The sequence below is a fragment of the Anser cygnoides genome, chromosome Z, assembly GCF_040182565.1.
Source record: "Anser cygnoides isolate HZ-2024a breed goose chromosome Z, Taihu_goose_T2T_genome, whole genome shotgun sequence".
Lineage (NCBI taxonomy): Eukaryota > Metazoa > Chordata > Aves > Anseriformes > Anatidae > Anser > Anser cygnoides.
In genome coordinates this window covers 43,261,690-43,283,132 of record NC_089912.1, presented here as the reverse complement: position 1 = coordinate 43,283,132, position 21,443 = coordinate 43,261,690, and the positions used below count along the sequence as shown (strand labels likewise).

Genomic DNA, 21,443 nt, shown 5'->3' with positions numbered 1-21,443 from the left:
GCCAATGAGCTGCCTGGCCCTTCCTATGCAGCACAGTGCAACGCCGTGTCAAGGTCTCTGCCATCAGCAGCTGGAACATCACACGCATACAGCCACACCTTGCAGAAGTATGTGCATGGGTGCTGGAAGCTGCATGAGCCAACCCACACAGCCCAGAGACAGCTGACCTGCCCTGCAGCCACCTCTGGCATGGCTGCACTGTGCTCAGCAGCATTTACAGGCACTTTGGAAAGCCCCCCAGACTGTCTGCCCCAACCTCAGGCCCCAAACATCTAGAGAGATGCCAAGGCTCTTTTACATGTGTAGCACACTAATAAAGTCTGCCAGTGTGGTTCAGTCAGTCCCAGGACCGGATGCCTTCCCTCTCCCTGCTGACAAACTTTTGCTCCTGCCCTTGCGCTGAAAAAGCACTTTGACTGGCCCTCTTGATGAGCCTCTTAAAGGTTGAGCCAGCAAGAACTGGGACACTGTACAGTTAGGGGTTGTCTTTTTATTATTATTAATATTTTAAGTCGTTGTGTCAGCTCACTCTGAGGTGATTAGTGCTGGTGCAAGGGAGAAGATGGGAAACTACAGCAGAAGGATGTATGAGTGCATGTGGGGAGGTTGGAGAAGGACCAGCATCAGTGTCCGAGCTGCAAGATCAGCTTAAACTGCAATCTGAACAATATAGTCAAGCTCACTGCAGGGTAATACCGTACAAGAGCTAAGCACTGTTACATAGCAGCTGGTGGTATTTAACTGTACATACATAACATCTTCTACAGAAAATCCAACAAGTATTTGTACTGAATTGTAGAAGTAAGAACAATCTGCTCACCTAAAAGGAAACATGACTTTCCAACTTATGTAATCTATGTATTTGAAGCATAGCCGCACTCCCTGGTGAGCATACAGCAATGATTAGTCAGCAGTTTCCAGAAATGGATTTCATTGTTTAGGGTTGTAAGTATAGCACAAGCAGCAAGCTGTTATTACTCTTCAGTGGTGGGAAATGCCTAGCAGGAACACAGTAGCTTGATACTTGGCTGCCAGAAAGTGAATTCTCACAAGATACAGGTATGTCAGAGCAGAGGTAAATAAGTAACCGTTAAAATTAACTACCTGTCATCAGCTCTTACTAATAATAATCATAATCCAAGTACACAGACAATTAATTCATCCTATTCTTACAACATTTTGTGATGAAACTCCAAAGAATGAACAAAACAGGATTTCACATATGACTACTGTGAAATGAAACTCAGAACATACGCCCATGGAAATAAATTCACTTGCAAAACACTCAGCTGTTCTGTTTCCCAAGAACTGACCATAATAAAGTAGCAGTAAAGGTTGTATTTCCCAAGGTCTGAAATGATTCAATGATTATATCTCAAGTAAGAACCACTGGTAGATTTTGTTTAGTTAGTTGGCTTCCTTTTTATTATGAACAATGCAATTATCCTCACTTAAACTGGCTGAGATGCTCATACCATTGTTTGTAATGAGTGCATTTTGGAGACAGGCATTCAACATGATTTTTACAATATCATGGAATTAACACTTGGAAATCCTTGTTATACAAAATGCATTTGAACTGATCATCAGATAACATCCCTTTTTATCCACAGAATTGAAGTAGTAGAATCTTTTTCCAAGCATTAGAACAGCAATTAATAAATATATAAGGGAACCAAAATGAACATGATATCTAGCAATAAACTGCAGTTATTGGTTAATAAAATGGTCCTATATTGAGATTATTTATTTTCTATTAAGTTCCTTTCACTTCACAACCACAAAAAGGATTTTAGAAACAGAAACTGAATAGCATTAGTTTTCCTCACAGTGTACTTTGCATGAGGCTTGTGCACAGTTCTTTGAGCTGGAGGTCATTTCTCAGTGTGATGTACAGAGCCTTAATTGTGTACTCCTAGTGGAAATGATTATTTTTTTTCCATATCCCTGAGTCAGTAACACACCTTTATATTTTTCCCATATATTTTCTAATACATACTGTTAGCATTTGCCAGGAATCAGGTAAGTGACTCACCTTCATCTAAAGGAACCTCTTCCTCCTCACATGGAGAAGGAAGGAGAGGCTGCAGAGGTTCCATATTAATTATGAGTTGCTTGTTCAGAGAGGGAGAGCTGCGACTCTGGGTAATGCTGGCTCTGAAAGAATAGGGAAAACAGGATCAATTTATTCACATGGAAACAACTACAGTCATATAAACACATCTCACCTCGGAATCATTTTACAAGTGTGATAGGCCTTGAGCTCTGCACCCTGCTTTCAGCAATGTTATGTTGCACCCTTGGCCGATAAAAAACTTTTCAATATCTGAAGCATAAGAGAAGGCTTTGTGCTGATGGACCTCCTTTTATGAAGCCTGGCTCCTCGTCTCATGCAGCATTACAGTGTTTTGCTCCTGTCCACACCACACAGCAGACATGAGTACTTGGCCTCAAGGAGAGGGAGGGGAGGGAGGATACAAATCATTTTGCTGATGTTATTCCATTGCCTCTGGGGCTGGTTGAAGGATTTGTTACAGCTTGAGCACCGCAGACTAAAGAATAAAGCTGAAACAACTCTATCCCTGTAGTTAACAAAGAGCTTTCATTCTCATGCGCCCCACACTTTGTCTCTGCACCATGCCTCCAGGTGCTCAAGCTCATTTTCTTTCTTGTCTTTCTTGCCTCTGACAGGCTTTCCTGGTAGCAGGTGTTGAACTTTCTCAGGAAATCGTCCTAAGGAATGTTGTTGAATTGCTTCAGTCACATGGCTAACTAGCCTAAAATCATATTACTGAGAAAGTAAAATGGCTGTTTAGAATAAATTGCTTATCTAGGGCTTACATGACACAAGCGTGAAGCAAGAATCCTACAGTAAATCTGAACCATCACATTTAAAAATACTTATTTCTGACAAAAACAAAAGGAAAGAGGATTCTTCTTGACTTCAAATAGTATATAGCTTTGAATTCACTGTAGTGTGGGAATACTCCTCATGTTGTGTTCTCTTCATCCATCTTCAGTTTTCCCCAAATAGTCTCTGTCTTAAAATCACCGGTGAAAGAAAAGGCAGCAGACCCAGGAACAATGCTGAAGTTTCACAGAATACATTCCAAGTTTGCACAAAGACAACTTACAATAACACACCCTGATAAACACGCTGAGTAAAACACCTTTTCCAAGTCAGAAGAAGGGACTGAGTGTTGCTGAGGGTTTAGGTAAACTCAGGACACAGATGTCCTGCTCTAAGTCACTTTACATGTCAGTAAATACTCTGGAGATAAACAAGCTTTCTTGCTCAATTGCCATGATTGCTTATTAACATATACCCAAAGCAATATATGTCCTCATTTGCATTATGTGAGCAGTCACTAACAATTATTTAGTTTAATTTTTCACTGTCCAGTGAAGTTTTCCACTGACATGACTGTAATTACTGCAGGCTTATTGTGCGGCCCCTGATCTTTGTACTTGTTGAAACAAGCTATCCAGCAATTCCCAAAATGGGAGTTGTGCCTGCTAACGCCATAAGGCTCCTGCTCATTTACAGGGATCCCTCCTTCAGGCATGCTTTGGAAGCAAAATAAATTAAATCACTCAGTATATATTTTTCAGAATAACTTCCCGCTGCATTAATGTTGTATGAGTACACACTCAAGTAGGTTTTCAGTCTATAGTTATTTAAGTGTAATATCTGAACACAACAACATTGTGCAGGAACCACCTCAGAGCTATTTCTCTCTCAGCACAGCCATGGTACAACTGAACTGACTTTTTGGGGAGGGATTGTGAGGAGACTAAATATATTTAATTTATACTTTCAACAATACCATTTCCTCTAAATATTTTGCACCTGAAAAAGCTACTGTTTTCAGGCTCCAGATCCTCTTTCAGAGTCTAACTTGTTTCTAAAGTCTGATTGTATAATACATATATTTGAGCTGAAACTCTGCTATATCTTTTACTTAGTTCTATGCCTTTTGCATATCTATTATGACAGGCTATATCCCACTGTCTCCCATTTCAAAATCTGCATTATAAAAACACTTGACATCAGGAGACTTTTTTGTGGTCAGTTTAAAAAAATCTGAATTTGGAGTTACCATAATATTGTAAATGCAAGCATTTTTAAGAAGGTTAATCATAAAAAATAAGCTTTCCTATTTATGAGTGTTAAATCTATGTGTCATTGTTCTATAAACTTACTCCAGCTCTGATATGTTTCTTTATATGCAGTGGGAGTTTAAATAATGTGCTCTTTAAATATTGAAAGCAAACGTAAATATATGTTCAAAATATTTTTCCTTAAAAATCTCTTTTTATCCTATAAAAAAGAGAATCCTTATGGAAAGTAAGTGATAAGATACTTCTTTTCTGTGTAACTAATTTCATTTAAAATGCATTTGTACGTCCAAGCATTCTACCCTGTCTCAGTGATGGACCTATATTCTGCCTTCTGTGTTCCCAGTTAGCACTTCCTAAGACCATTGCTTTCACCATTTTTAAATGTAATTTGCAAAAACATGTACAAAACTATTTCTGCATGTATTTACTATTAATTCCATAGTAGGGCTGGACAATGTATTTATATTTTTTGCAAATATATTCCTACACTTTAGTAAAGGCTTTTCTCTCAAGTGTAGGTGGAGTAAGCATACCCAATTAAAAATAAAACAAAAAGTCTCCCTACTCCCTGACCAAAACCAAAACAAAAACAAAATAAATAAATAAATAAATAAATCTAGGGATATAGCTGCAGAATATTCAGAAAATTAAGTAACTATTAAGAAGATTTTATATAGCTTTATAGTCTCTTTTCTCAGGTGACAAGCAACAGGACACAAGGAAATGGTCTCAAGTTGCACCAGGGGAGATTTATATTGGACATTAGGAAGAATTTCTTCACAGAGGGTGTGGTTAAGCATTGAAAGGGGCTGCCTAGGGAAGTGGTCGAGTTCCCTTCCCTAGAGGTATTTAAGAAATATGTACATGGGATGGGAGCCAGTAGGTCAGGCTGATGGTTGGACTTTGTGACCTTGAAGGTTTTTTCCAAGCTAGATAATTCTATGATTCTGCTTTTCTTGCTGGCTTCTTTCTCCTCTTCTGAATGACTCTGCTAGCTTTAATTAGGCTTTGACCAATTTTCATTTTCAGGATGAGTGATAAAATCTAGAAAGTATTAGTTTGCTTAGAAAGTCCAGATGCTTATTTTCAAGGCCAGGTTGGAGAGGGCTTTAAGCAACCTGGTCTAGTGGCAGGTGTCCCTGTCCATGGCAGAGAGGTTGGAATTACATGATTTTTAAGATCCTTTCCAGCCCAAACTATTCTGTGATTCTGTGTGATTATTTCTGACAAGTCAAATCTTATTTTTTTTTTCTTAAATACTGAAGGAACTTCTTGCATTTTCATCTGACTGGGTTATGGAAAAGCTATCAAGTATACCTCTAAATATACCCATCTTCATAAACAAAATAGAATCCTTCAAAACTGGGCAAGAACTAGGAAGGAAATGAAAATTTACTCCTCTGTCACGATCATGTGACAACATTCGATGTCATAATATAAGCTACTTATCTGACTGATTGATTAATTAAAACTAGGCTCGAAGCGTCAGGGATTAACTTCTCTTTCCTATGAGACAATACACTATTGTCAAAATTTTGTAACACTGACAAAATACATTTCCCTAGGCTCGCATGCCTCAGTGTGGAGGTTCAGGATGACAGTCATCATATCTCAAAGAAGAGGAAAGAGAATTTCTCTGTGGAGCACAATAATCCTCTTTTGTCCTTAAATTTTAATATTGAATGTAATGACATACCTGTGAACTTCAGGAGGTTCCCTCTGGATTTTAGAGCTTGCCTCAACAACCTCTTTGGCTACTTTTCCACTGCATTAAAACATAAATCACATATTCAAGCAAATAAATAGTAAGATGAGCTCATTACATGCCAAGCACTATACATACATCAGCAATTAATTTATTTTTTTTAAAAAGGGGCTGGGGGGAAGCACAAAAAATTTCCTGTATAGTTGATATATAATGTCACAGAATAAAAATTCTGCTGACCAATTAATTGTAAAGCTACTGAAGAAAAAGCAGCCTATTACAGCAGAATGGAAGGTGTTACTAAGACCATCCCACTACTGCATCCCTTTTCCAGAGTTGCCTAGTGACAGGGAAAGTCAATCTCTACATAAACGAAGCATACTTATTTTATAGAAACTACACCAGAAGAGGGACCCTGTTATGGTGGAACTGCTCTCTGACAGAAGTCTGCATTAACTTTATTTTATAAAAAGACATTAAAGAGACAAGAAAAAATATTTTGAATCTTGACCTGGACCAGGTTTGAACAGGTCCTCAGGAAGAAAAAGCATTCGATTTGCCACAAGTATTAACTGAAATTTTCTCTTGCTTTTTGAAAAGGTTTACCATGAAAAAGAAAGAGGAAGTACTCACCTATAACGAAATCTACTGCCCTTAAAAAATATTTTGCTGCTGGACATGGTCTTGATCTGACTGGATTTTGCATACCTTGATGAAAAAGAAAAAAGGCTCTCACATTTTCAGCACAGAAGAAACAGGATATGCAAAAATGAACAAGGCAACATACAAGCTGTGTTTGTTATATATCACAAAGCAATACGCAATAATTTGGCTTTCCAACTGTTTTTAGGCCTACCTACAAATTTGAATATAATCTGACACCTAAAACAATTCAGACGGTGCAGAATGTCTGAACATAAAACAAGTGATCACCTTGACAGGAAAGCACAACAATGAAATGCAGATACTTGCTACATCTCCAGGGACTTTCATTCTTAGGATGAAGGAAAGACTAGTAAGCCAACAGCCCTGAGGACATGTTTAGACTAGAGGAGGACATAATGGCTATTCCCACTTTCCCACTAGTAAAACATATGAAGAATACAGAAGCAGTAATATTTGTCTCCAACAGCACTTGCATTTCTGGTTAACTATGCAGTCAACTTCTCAGTAGCCCGAATCATGACATACCACTCCTCCCTAACCACAGAGTATACAGCAACCTTTTACCACAACAATCAGAGTTTGACCTACACAGATCATGGAAGAGACTTGTCATTTCCTTGACAGACTGTGGCTTCAAAATGGCAAACTGATTTTATATGTAGTCTCTCAATCTCAGACCCTAGTAGACAATATTCTGTGATTTATAACTGGTTGAAAATAATCAAAACAGTTAACCTGGAGCCTGGATTGAATCAGGATTAAAGTTCCATTTTCCAAATGAATAAAGACTCATTTTTCACCAACAGATCATGATCTTATCTTAAATTTCAAATCTCAAGCTGTTCTAAGTAGAGGAGAGGCCCAAATCTAATTAAGGCAGAGTGTTATTATCATGAATTACTTGCAGGACTTGGCTATATTTGTTCTAATCAGAATATGTTGTTGGTATTATACAGAACATAAAGAGACAATGGGGCTCTAATATAGACCCTAAAATAAGTAATGTTGTTAAGTAACTAACAATCGCAATATACAGTTCAGTTTCTCTGTATAAACCATATAAACACTTTTTCTGTTTGAAAACTACTATCTTAAGTCCATCTTCAAATTTTCTTTGGTTTCTGTTCCATGCTTGGAGGGTTGGCATTATTTTTCTGCACTTTGCATTAACTATTAATCATTAGTCGTTTCCCAATCAGCCTGTCCACTGAATATCAACACCAGTCTTTACTGAATTAGTCCGCTTCTAAGACCCACCAAAAATCAAACATGCAAGCGTAATTTTAAGTAACCATACTGAAGAAATAATTCCATGATAGTGTCCTGGAGACATTTGGGAAACAGAAGAGTGAGATATTCTGCTGGGTTTATGTGTCAAGGTTTTGGTATCCCAAGATGCTGCAGGGGATGGCCACTGTGAGAACAGACCAGGGGCTGCCACCACGCTGGAGAGAGTCAGTCTCAGCTGGCTCCAAAACAGACCCACTGCTGCTTCTGTGCTACTGTAAGGGTTAAAAAAACACTGTGCACCAGTCACGAAAGAGAGAAGTGAGGAAAAAAATGCAAGAGAAACAACCCTCGAGTCACCAAGGTCAGTGAAGAAGGAGGGGGAGGAGATGCTCCAGGTGCTGGAGCAGATTCCACCACAGCTCATGGAGAGAACTGTGGTGGGGCAGACATCCAGACTGCCACACAGGGAGGACCCCTCCTGCTGGGGCAGATGATCCTTCATGGTGAAGGAGGCTGCAGGCCATGTAGAGCCCATGCATGAGCATACTCCTGGCAGGAGCTTGGTGCTCTCCTGTGGAGAGCAGTCTGTGGAGAAGAGCCCAAAATGGAACAGGTTTTCTGGAAGGAGCCACGAACCATAGCGGGCTCATACTGGAGAAGTCTGTTCCTGAAGGATTGTACCCCACACAGAGGATCCATGCTGGAGTGGTTATTGACTAACTGCAGCCCGTGGGGAGTCACCCATGTTGGAGCAGTGGCTAGAGGACGGTACCCCCATGGGAGGGACCCCACACTGCAGCAGGGGAAAGACGTGACAAGAAGGAGCAACAGTGAGGAACTGTCTACCTGATCATAATCCCCAATCCCTGTCCCCACTGCATGGCTCAGCACAGAAAGGAGGTAGAAGAGTCAGGAATGAAGGAGTGAAGTTGAGCTTGGGAAGGGGGCAAAGGTGATTTTAGTTTTCTCTTTGTCTTACCACCCTACTCTATTTTTAATGGCAATAAATTAATGTAATCTTCCCAAAGTTGTGTGTTTTGCTCATGACAGTAATCGGTAAGCAATCTCTCTGTTTTTATCCCAGTCCATGAGCTTTTTCGTCTTATTTTTTCCTGCCATCCTGTGTATAGAGAGTGAGGGACAGGCTGGGTGGACATCTGGAAGCCAGTAAAGGTCAAACCCAATACAATCATATATTTGTAACCAAAACACAAACAGTTAATATTACAACAATTTAACAGTAAGAGCAGAGAGATGGTATTCCTATGAGTCCCCCTCAAACATTTACTTTGAGCACAAATTCCTTTCTTCTAAATGGGAATTGTTTTTTTATTCCCCACACTTAGTTGTAGTAATATAAAATAAAATTTACCAAACACCGTACATTACTTTCCTACTTACATGTACCTTCAAGGCAAAACATTCTCTGATAATTTTTTGTTATTAATTCAGTCTCAAACATAGTAGATGCTAACATAAAGAAGAATTAGCAGCTGTACTGTAGCACCTCATATTTCATTTTTTTTCAGTGAACATATTAATTGAATAGATTATAATAATACAGTAATGTATCCATTCAAATGAAAGAAGGAATCTTCTTCAAAATAAAGCTTGTCACTAACATCCATGTTAGAAGACACATTCATCCTGCTCAGTTACGATTTACCTTTACACCAGCCCCCTTGGGATGCTATGCACCTACAGAGAAACAATTTTATATTTTTTTTATGAAATATGCAAGATGCTGTAAGGACAGACTGAGTAGCAAGAAAAGTTACATGCCCAATGGGAAGTGTTAATAAACAAGGAGAAATATCTAACAAGGTCAGCTGAGGGCAGAAAGAATGCATAAAGGCTTTTTAATGAGGAACTATAGTCAGGATCTTTTTGAAAGAATAGAATCTCATTAATTTACAAGCAATTTTTTTATATATTAGAAAAAAAATAGATCACAGCCGACATCTTTAAAACCCTAAGAATATTTTTAAAACTCACTGCAGTTAATTTTTATTTTATCAACTCTTACTAAGCTTTGGATTTCAGTGGCAGAATACCACCACCTGGCAGAAAAGCTCAGGGAATCAAATATATCAGATTACTTCCTCCTTTCTCAAAGCATTCAGCAGCAAGGCTAACAGTAACAAGTATGTTCCCAAATACAAGTCCAGTACCATGTTCATCTAACATCACACTACAGAGTCACAGAAACAGTGGGAAAACATGCTTATTCACTCCCATAACCCCTGTGCATCTTTCTGTTATTAAACATTTTATTCTTGAAATGAAATAATATTGCCTATTAACTTGCATATTTTCTGTTCACATTTTGAATTCTGCAAATGAAATGGAACATTCACATTGAACAATCTTCTACCAATATGCACATTCCTTTACTTCTAGTATACATAATGACTTTCAGATTACATACTTGTAAAAAGCCTGGTTCTCCACCCCACACTTCCAAAGATGCTTGCAGGCTGCTGGTGTTGAGGTATGGAATGTCAGCACAGCCTTTTTCTAAGTGTGAGGAAAAGAAGGCAAATAAAAGTAACAGAAGTGTTGAATTCTGAAAGATCAAAGTAGCCATACTTGCTGGCAATCATTAATAACCAGATACGCTGAAGGTCAAGTTTTCCTGTGTAGCCTCCATCTATATTTCACCCACAGAAATGAAAACCCTATATAGCTGTTAATCAAACTCCTTGGGCAACAGTTTCATAAATAAAATGGGATGCTTTCAGGAGGGGTAGAGAAGAGCATATATACAAGTGTCTTCAAGGATAAATCTGTACCAAGTGCCTTCAAGCCAAAATCAAAGGAGCAAAGGTCTCTGTTTTCAGTATTTCATGTTGCTGCATTGCTTACCATCCATTTCCCCCATTCACTGTGTTCTACCATCACATCTTCCTTGCACTCACACAAACAGACCCTGCTACCTCGGACACTACTTTCTTCCTCCTTTTTCCATTCCTCACCTAGACTGCAATCCAAAACAATAGTCTTGGGTTATTTCACTCTGCCCTAGGGGATGTACTGCTAGCATCTTGTAGGCAAAATCTCTAGAATTTTAATGACAACGGTCCAATGACAATACTCCTAACTGCCTAGGACTGACTGCAGGCTATTTAGGTGAGCAAGATTTGAGGAAGTGATCATAATTAAACAAAAATATCTCACTCTTGTCCAGGAATCAATGCCCACCAGAGTTTTAATTCATACAGAGATGCTGATCATACCTGGTGTAGAGTGGGTAGGTACAGCTTTTTTTAAAATCCATTAAAACCTGATGACACAGATATCAAAACCATGAGCAATCAACACTGCACTGCATGCAGGTTAAGTGAGAAACATCTCAACACCTTGCAAATTCAACATTCTTTTGACAAAGGCAATATTCCCATTTCCTTGTACTCTGTATTTTAATTACAATATGAAGTGTAGTTATCACCCGTTTAGAATTTTACATTTGGCTTAAAAATGGTGTTATGTTTAAGCTGATTCTAAATCAAGTACAGAATTTCTGTAAAAATAATAAACCTGACCTCTTTCTGAGCTCCAAACACATAAAAAGTCTTCCCTTCAAACTTCAGTTTATAGACATCACACCTAAAAAGAGAAAAATAATTTAAGTATGGGAACAAGAGACAGAACTACAGATAAGTAACTTGCATGCAGATTTCACTGATTCACAGACATCAAGCAGGCTCTCAAATGACAAAAAGCATCAACAGAAGTCTTACAACCTTTAACATAAAAACATGTAATATTCTAATTTCCTTTACAGCAGAGAAAATAAGCCCAGAGCATTTGTTTTACATCCCTTTTCAAAAAATAAAAAATAAAAATCATTTTAGCTGCTGAAAAAAGAAGAGGAAGTTAAAAGTAGACAGAAGGCTATGTTTATACTTTATTTACTATACTTTCTGTAATTCCTTTTACTTCTTAAAATTTTGGAACACGTTAAGTGATTAAAACTGAGATAAAGGTAATACTGTTAGCATGCATATGCTGCATAAAATGCATACAACTTTCCAGATGCAGGAACATTTTATCACCAATGTCATCTATATCCTTATTTCTGTGTGATTTCGTATTGCACATCTTGGAAACTGATTCTTACAGCCAGAACATGACAGGAAGAAAAGGAAAAGGTTTGACAGCACTTATTACTAGGTCTCATGAGTTTCACACCTATGTCAGAATTTAACCCAGCTCCATAGTAAAATCTATATATGGAATAATGCTACTCCATATTAAGACAATACAGTATCCCTGCTTAAACTGTAATGGAAATTTTGTCATTACTACAGCTGAAATGGAGACACCATAGTTTCTCATAAATTTCTCTGAAGACTCTGGATGACAGATTGTTGAAATGGGAAAGATTCTTGAGGTAAGGAGGATGATATTCCATAAACTTTCTAACGTTTAACATTAGCAACAAAAATGTCTCATTCCAGTAGAAGGATAGAAAGATGAAAAAAAGACAAGCTTTTTAAAGTAAGGAGGAAAAAATACTGATTGGCTGATTGCTTCTCAAGATAAACCAATTTGAAATAAGTTTATGTTCTGGTATATAATGAAGTGTGAAGAAAGTTATATTATTCAAAAACGGGTTTGGGAGACAGGTTACAAAGATGCAAGAGCCTTCTACAGAGATCACTCGAATTCTGAATCAAAAAATTATTCAGAAAATAAAAGAATTTTTGGAAACAACAATAAGACAATAAATCTTTAAAGTAAACCAAGAATCCAAAACCACTTTGTTTGGTTGAGCCAATGCACAAAAACAATGCATTATCAATACATTATACTGATAATAATTTACAGAACCAATCTTTTTTTTTTTTTTAAATGCAACCCAAACTAAAATGTATATAAATTTTTGCTGCTTTTTTTATTGTGCCGGTTAAAGAAAATGTCTTCATAATTAATGCCTTTCTTAATGAATATATAACTCAATGGTCCTTAAAATCTGTTGAGATTCTGTGGGGAAGGATCAGTAAAACCTGAAGACAAGAAAATCTCAAATATGAATTTGGATTTTTATTGAGTGTTGCAAATTTCATCTAAAACCAGTGAAAGCTACTCAGATCTAGGTCTTAGAAATGAAAGGAGTACTACACTACATCCAGATAAATCTCAGATTGACCTTTCAGTAGCTAGCGTTAACACTGAGACAGCTTAATGACTTTTCATGTATCACTATTTCATTTTGCGTCTTGTTTATGTGCCAACGGTCTACATGAATACATAGAGATCTCCAAAAGGTCACATTATCCTTGTGTGGAAAGAAACATCAAAAAAACAAAGCACTGTGAAACTCGGCTCCTATGGTGGACACATGCTTGGCAAGAGATATCCTGTCCTTCCTCCACCATAGAATGACATTAGAGTTGCGTGGATGTTACACCAAGAGCACAAACCACCTAAGCACTGTTACTAGGGCAACCTGCTATTACCCCTTGGGAAACCACAATATGAATACAGGATCACAAATGCATGGTACTTGACAAACATACCCAGAGCTCCACAGGGAAGCAAACAGTATAGGCAGGACTACACTGACTTCATACCTTTGTACCCGATTTCTGGTTAGTCAGCTCTTAGGAAGGTTTCTATAGCCAGAAAAGACTGCATGGCTACATAATAACTGCCTCACCATTTCTTCACTTCCTGCTCACCTCCTTCCCACAAGAAGGGCAAGGAGTACTTGTATGTAGCTGCTGTTGAGACCTGTTTAGCAGCAGGACTGAAGTGAGACTTATTGATGTCTGAGCATGGCTGTGAGCATTCTGCACCACATTGTTGATAGCATGGACATCTCCTGTCGCACCACCTGTGGGAGCTCAATTTTACCTCTTCCTTATACATGGCTGAGGCTGGTCAACTAAGTCAAATGTTTTAAAGGAAAAGGGAGAAATGGGGAAAGAGAAGAAAGAAAGAGGAGATAAAAGAAAGAAAGAGAGAATAAGAGAAAAAGAAAAATAAAAGAAAGAGAAAAGACAGATAGACAAAGAGGAATTACCTAAGTGTCCACTCCTTTAAAAATAGGCTGAAAAATAAAAATTCAAAAGGTGTTATCACCACATCCTCTGCTTATAGAATACATTGTTTTTGAATTGGAGGAAGTTAATTGAATGAGGAAATGGTAATATTTCCAAGAGTCAAACAAAAATGCAGGTGGACTCCTGTAAACTTTTCCAGACATCTCTGTCAGTAAGTTTCACTGATGATTTAAAGCAGAGTTGAAAAATCATCTTATTCATTTTAGCATTTGTACATTATGTTGACTAATGCACCATGTGGAATAATTTTCATTGTAGGAAGAACAAAATCAAATTATTATTATTATACTTGTTATCTAAGGTGCTTTAAAACAGAAACATGATGGGGCAAAAGAAAGAATATTCACATGTTTCACCTTAAAGAAACCAAATACTGGTGAAGATACTATGAAGAAGGAAAGCTATAGGAGAAAAGACTCTTGCATGTTAATCTAGTTTTACTTTACATGCTTACCATTTTAACAAATGAATTCGTTTATTCCCCTGAAAAACTACAAATCCTGCAGCTGTAAATCCTAGAAACGTAGTCATCCCCGTTGAGTCCTTGAACGAGAAAAAAGAAACATAATTTTCCCCTTATCCAGTGAGGTATTGGTATTCCTTACTGACAGCATAAGTTGTAATTGTATTATAGGCTATCTGTATTTTCTTTTTCTTTTTCAAAATGAATTTTCTTCCAAACTGTATACTTCTAAAGAACAAAGATTTTTAAAAAACAAAAGTACTACAAGCCTCATTTATTTCTAGGCATTTCACTGATCAACAGAATCTTACTCTTTGTCTTCATCTACTTGTAGCTCATGGCAACAAAGAATCCCTAGGTATACTTACTAATTTTGTTGAAACCATATTTCTTTTTATGCCCTGTTCTTACTGTGCTGACTAACTACAAACCAGGGATTCACATCAGCTTCAACACTGATATTTTTAAGATGGTTCCTTTGTGAGATTTCTAATGTGAAAGTACTTTTAACAGACAGCATTTACTACAATAAGCAAGTAACTCTTAAGTATGAACCAGAACATCTGGTGATATTTGCCTTTAAATTAGGAAATATATTTTTTTAATTATTATTACTATTTTTTATTTAACTTTTAGTTCCACAATGAAAGTTCTGGCTCAAGTTCTTTGAGCAAAGAATCAGGTGAGTTTGTTATTAACTGAATTTCTTGTCTCTCCCAAGTTCCAGACCCTCACCTTGTTAATCTGCTTTATTGTGCCATCAAGAAAACAAGAATGAAAAAAAAAAATGTGATTTTTCTTGAGAAACAGCAGAAGGACTGGAAGGACCACCTTGTGAGGAGCCAGGGAAACATTGTGCTTTGTAGTCCACTTCTGGAAGTCTGAAAAAATTTTCCTCTGTCATGGGCTATGGACCCCTGCATATCCCCTCACAGGTAAAGAGAAGATGCTGAACAAATTTTGATTTGTCCTAAGAGGTGACTGTTTAAAGGTTCTCATCACCAGAGCAGCTAACTGGACAGCACTGCACACTTCTGCTGTTCCACCAAATTAGACGGCATACAAGCTGGAGTAAAATTAAAAATTAACATTAAAAACTAACAGACTGCAGAGTATGCAGATAAAACCAAGCAACTAAAAATACAGAAGTAAGGGATAAACTGAACTGGTAACTAAAATCACTTTCTTTTAGAGAACCACAAAACAGTCAAGTAGAGGAATATGCAAACATATATCTGGTTCTCCTCTTTGTACACTTAGTTTGCTATTATTCCTAAAATTTGAGTATTTTGATGGTGTTTGAAATATTAATCTGCCAAGGTCTAACAATTTGTTGCGTCTTCTTCTAAGAATAACACTGAATCCTGAACATCTTGGCAAATACAAAGTATTTAATACCTAGTGCATTTTATGAAATCTTTGCAGTAAATGGAAAGAAACTATCAAGTAAATCTAGTATAAATATCAAAGCTTCTAGCACGACAGTATACTATATTGTCCTGTGATAGTCTGGCTCCTCTGAAGAGATCTTTTCTTTGGTGCACAGATCTCAATGTTCTTCTATTCTTCTATGGCTTAAATGTAATGAGTAGTACCAGGGCAAGTTCTTTTCTAACTGACTGTATTGAAAAAAAAAAAAAAAAACTCAATCATTTTATTTTTTTATTATCATTATTAAATGCTAATAAAAAGAACTGTTACCTTGCAAGGATGAGGATCAACACCGTAAGTTTCTAAAGAATGTGCTTTCAAGAGCAAGTTAAATTCAGCAACAGCTGGGCTTTGACCTCTAAAATTACAAAAGAAACAGTAGTTTGACAACAAAAAGACCACATTCTGTTTATAAGATAAAGACAGGAGACTTTTAACATGATTTTTGCAACTACCTGCCCAATGCCTTATATTTTCAGGTAAATTCTGACTTTTTTCTTCCTTACTTCTGGGATACTGGCATGCTATGCAGTTAACCAGAGTTATCTACTATCCTGCAAGTATTTGTTGTCTTTTGATACATAAGCACAACACCCTGAATATGAAATAAACCTCAGCATCTTTTTTTCCACAAACTCTTACTCCCAAACTCATTTAAAAGGATTGTCCAGATTAACAAACATTCCTTCCAGCACAGGGCATAAACACAGCAATCATATTACAGTCTACTCAGATGCATGCCTAATTATAGCTGTGCCTGTTACCATCATGATAGTTTAGAATCTGTCAGCATTTCCATTATATGCCCCTATTTTTAGGGTATCTATAATCAACCATGAATATACACTAAAGCCTGAAACATGGCACGCAAGCCTTGGAGTAAGTTTTATTATTTCATTTTAGCTCCTCTAACTCGTGTTACCGTAAGTCCTAACATAGACTTGCAATGCCTGCTTGTCAGTGAACTGAGTATTACTTTGTTTAGATATTTGCATGACTAGAGAACATGATTTTGATAGATACATGGTTTTGTCACAAGCACTGCTTAGGACTTTCAGAAAGCCAGACCTCGTAAGTGCTTCACATGCACATTATCCAAAAAAAGAGGCATAGACAAATCTTCAAGGAACATAGTAATGGTCATACTTTTATTATACACCTCCATTTTGGCATCCTGTCTCACTCTGTGACCAGTGTCAGCCAGGAGTAGGCATTAAAATAATGCTCTGTGCAATGATGTGGAATACTTTCCCTGTATTTCTGCCAATAGCTAGAAAACAAAGTTTCAGTACCCTGCCCAAAGTTCAGATGTACTCTGAATATGATGTCCAGCATGTCTGTGGATGTCAAATCCTATTTTGAACCTACCATGTTGATGCCCTGTGGCAATATCAGTGTCAATAACCTTTTCTGTTACAAGGTTTTAACTCATGGTCATTTGTACTCCACTGCCCTTCATCTCCCAGTCAATTCCATGGTAATTCTTTGGCTTTTTCCTCATGGCTTTTGGTCCTTCTTGCTACTATACTACTTGCATTTCAATTAAGATCATGTGTTGTTGATAGTGCTTAGCTTTTAAATGAAAAAAAAAAAAAAAAAAAAAAAGATTAGAGAAGAAATGCCTTTCTTTCTCCTTCATTTTTGGGTCTTTTTCTCAGCACTTTCCAAAGGAAAAGTATGTGTATCCAAGTGGAACAAAAATTATAAATATGCATTTACACAGCTAAATATTTAAGGAGAAGAGAGCATGAAAGCAACAAACAAAACCAAACATGTTTGTTTTGTCCAATCAACTTTTTGATGTATCTTCTAGACTGTTTGTCACTTTTCAATACTAATAAATATCTATGTTCTGATAGAACAAGTTTGTTCCATGTACCTACAAACTGCACAAAATGGACAAAATTAACTAAATCAACCTAAATTACTTAGATTGCTTATGTTGCATAGTGAAAAGTCAAACAAATACAAGATGATTTCATTGCTTATTAGATGAGATCTTACAAAATAATATTTTTATCACCTCTGTTTGCTGGCATAAAGTCAAGTGATGAGTCTTGTAGTTTCAAATTGTGTGTCACTGAGAAGTGACATATAATTTGGAATACTGTGATTTGGGATTTGGTTGTTTTGGCATTTTGGTTGTTTTCCAAAAAAGGGAAAAACGCTATTAAATTACAATAATTATTAAAACAATGAGATGCATTAAAAAGAATTAACATGCTCTGCTCCCTTATAACCTCTGAAACTATGCTGTCTTTATATGTTGTCATGTCAAGTGGAAAGAGCTGTAGAGCTGTGGAAAACAATGCAGACGACATGGACGAGTTTGATGCCACAAGATTACAGGCAAATCAAATGGCTACCAGGGAAAGCCTTAAGAGAACAGCACAAAGCAGAACACTGTCTGATAACGCACTTTTGCATTGCATTTATGTGGCAAGGGTTTGGTAGCAAGCAGGCTGCAAGGGTGGCCTCTGTGAGCAGAGACCAGCAGCTGCTCCATGTCAGCGCAGAGCCAGCTCCAGCCGGCTCCAAAGGGACCTGCTGCTGGCCAGAACAAAGCTAATAAATTATGTTGTTTGCACCTCTGGGAAAGCAGATCTAAGAAAGGGAAAAAAAAATGCTGTGCAAAAAAATGTGCTGTGCCTCTTTCTTAGAGAGGACTTAGAAACAGCCCTACAGATCCAAGGTCAGTGCAGCAGGAGGGCAGGAGGTGCTCCAGGCAGGCAGCAGCAGTTCCCCTGCGGCCTGTGGAGAGGCCCCTGGTGGAGCAGGCTGTCCCCCTGCAGCCCATGGGTCCCACACGGAGCAGATCTCCACGCTGCAGCCCGTGGAGGAGCCCCCGGTGGAGCAGGTGGAGGTGGCCTGGAGGAGGCTGCGGCCCATGGAGAGCCCCCGCAGGAGCAGGCCCCGGGCCGGAGCTGCAGCCCGTGGAGAGGAGCCCACGCAGGAGCAGGGGGTCTGGGGGGAGCTGCCGCCCACCTGTGGGGGACCCGGCTGCCCACAGGCAGCAGCTCGGGAAGGACGGCATCCCGTGGGAGGGAACCCACGTGGAGCAGGGGCAGAGAGGAGCAGTGGAGACAAAGTGCTATAGACTGACCACAGCCCCCACTCCCCTTTCCCCTGTGCCACTCAGGAGGAAGAGGTAGAAGAAGGTTGATGGGGGAAAGTGTTTTTAGTTTCTCACTGTTCTAGTCTACTAGTCATAGGCCATAAATTACATCAATCTCCCTACAATGAGTCCATTTTGCCCATGACAGTTAATCATGGGCAAACAAATGATCTCCCTGTTCTTATCTCAAACCCTGGGCCCTCTTCTATTGTATTTTCTCCCCATATTGCTGAGCAGGGGGAGTGAGACAGGAGTGTGGTGGAGTTCAGCTAGCCAACAGGGTGAAAACACCACATTTTGTAGTTAGCTCTCCCAGGAAAGTCTCCAAGTGCAGTCACTCCTTTTGACCTTATGTGATTGGCTCAACTTACTCGATGTGTATCCAGCATTAAAACAGAGACGTATCCCCTTTGCGTATGTTGCAACCATTCTAGTACCCAGCTCTAGAGTGACAAATATTTTGAGCAGGACCAGTAACACATTACAAAGAAATGTTTCTGTATACCAAAGCAATAATAAAATAGGAATTTCTGAAATTAGATCTCCACAGCTATTAGCTATGAATTAATGATTCATGCTAGGAATCAGTAAATCTAAGTTCCTAATAGAAGTTTCAAACATAAACTTTAATAAGAATGAGAAGTCTGCACAGGCTTTACTTTTTCTTTGAGACATATGAGGAGTCCACACTAGAGGATGTACAAGCTTTGTTTATTCCCCAGAGGGCCTCCAACCTGAAGCATTTCAAAGGCCAGGAAGCCCAACAGCGAATACTTTCAGGGTGTGCCATAGCAATGATCTGCTTGCTTTGCTGGCTGCCCACACTGATTCTAGGATTTTCTCTCCTTCATACCTTTCCTTTGAGGTATCTGTTACCCAATACCACAAGAGCGTGCATTAATTCCTTTCAATAAACAGAAGCCTATATAGCAGTAACAGCAAAGCAAAAAGCACTTTCAATGCCGTTCTCTGTAACTTAGTTTGGAATGACATCAGTCAAATCATTTCATTCATGTTATGTGATTTCTCTCACTGATTTATGAAGTGCTTTGAGACACTACTATTAATATACTACTACTGATATTAATAAAAAGCATAACTATTCTCCACCCTTTTGCTTCATCTCTGTGTTGATCAAAGTTACCAGCTGCAGAATACAATAGCAGCACAAGACTTCAGCATGCCCCATGTAGGAATCATTTCTGGATATTTACGATCTGTAGGGTATTTAAAAGTAATTCAAAGAACATAAGAAATTACATAACAATCTGGCCTCTAGAAATATTCACCTCCATTCAAACCAGGGAAAAGCGCAAGTCATAAAGCTTTATATAACATAGGCTCAATCTCCATCAGATGCACTTTTCCGGCCCTGCAATATTCCCTGCGGCCTCAGGAGAGGCAACAATGACTATTTAAAGGGGGATACACATCTAGGAAGCACTATCCTTTATATCCCCGATCTTGTACAAGGTATCCTTCAGCAGAACAGGATTATCTGGATTTCTTTTAAAGCTTTAAAGAATTTTACTTAAAAGCATTAGGAAGTGTACTTACATCATATACTGATCTCAGAACTACCTACCACATGGCTAAGGTTTTGTTGGTGTTTCTTCAAATCTTTTTAAAGGTAGTTGAGACTCCAATAAACACACAATTATAGGGCTAAAAATCTTGCATAGTTTTCCTTTAAGGAAATTCTAGCAGGAGATTCTAGCAGACTTTAGTCAGGTAATATTTTTAGTCATAATAATGGTGCTAAGGAGGACTAAGTAATACTTTGTCTATTAGTCCTTAGTCTAATACAATGATCAGAGTTTCAGCTGTGTTGGACATAATAGCACAATTGTGATGATAATTTCAGAGAAAAGTACTAAATGAAGACTGACAAATGAAATTGCTTTTTAGGCTCAGGTTTAACTTGTCAGAACAGCAAGACAAGGCTTTGCACATTCCCCACATGATGGCATTGCACTTAGAACTGCCCTGTCTACAGGCATCTGGAGAGAGAAAAATACTTAAAGCAGGTCTGCATATGAAAAGAGAGATTATCAATTAGCTGAATTGCTCAGATGGTGCTAGAACTTATAAAACCTAACAACTAGAAAATTATGGAACACCCAAATACCAATTTGAACTTGTATTACAAAAATATACTTCCATATAGAGTTCTAGATAGAGAAGAAGAGAAAAAAATAAATAATTGCATTAAAGCAATAATCAGCATCTTTTACTGAGACAATTAAATGCTTATTGTTTAATTGTACACCTTGAACACTGTAATAACATGTGCCCCTTATTTAAGGCTTTCTGCCACAACATTTCTAATTACTTGTGTGGCTTCAAACATCAGACTGAGTATCTCCAAAGTTTGTGTTTAGGTATTTTTATTTCAACTTCAACAACTGATTCAGTGACACAAAAACCTTTAAGCCTATTCAACATCACCAATTTATAGAGCAGATACAATCTTTATTTATTTATAATTAAATTAAAATCTATTCCCATGATACAGGGACATCTACTGAGATATGCTGCTAATAGCACTGTAGATGCATCCTGCTAGTTTCAGATATACCTAACCCCTAGAGCTTTCTCCCAGATAAATAAGTGGTGGGGAGGGAAGAGAAAGGCAGACGCTGA

General features: G+C 38.0%; 1 protein-coding gene across 1 annotated transcript in view; it reads right to left on the bottom strand.

Annotated features, from left to right (window-relative positions):
• The window catches only part of FRMD3 (FERM domain containing 3), a 152,874-nt gene that overhangs the window by 19,906 nt on the left and 111,525 nt on the right, over positions 1–21,443 (bottom strand). The window contains exons 7-13 of the mRNA XM_048080519.2: positions 15,956–16,043; positions 14,246–14,334; positions 11,266–11,329; positions 10,152–10,240; positions 6,461–6,535; positions 5,819–5,887; positions 2,036–2,157 (exon numbers count right to left, since the gene is read on the bottom strand). Coding sequence (XP_047936476.1) covers positions 2,036–2,157; positions 5,819–5,887; positions 6,461–6,535; positions 10,152–10,240; positions 11,266–11,329; positions 14,246–14,334; positions 15,956–16,043 — 596 coding nt within the window. The remainder of the gene's footprint in view (positions 1–2,035; positions 2,158–5,818; positions 5,888–6,460; positions 6,536–10,151; positions 10,241–11,265; positions 11,330–14,245; positions 14,335–15,955; positions 16,044–21,443) is intronic.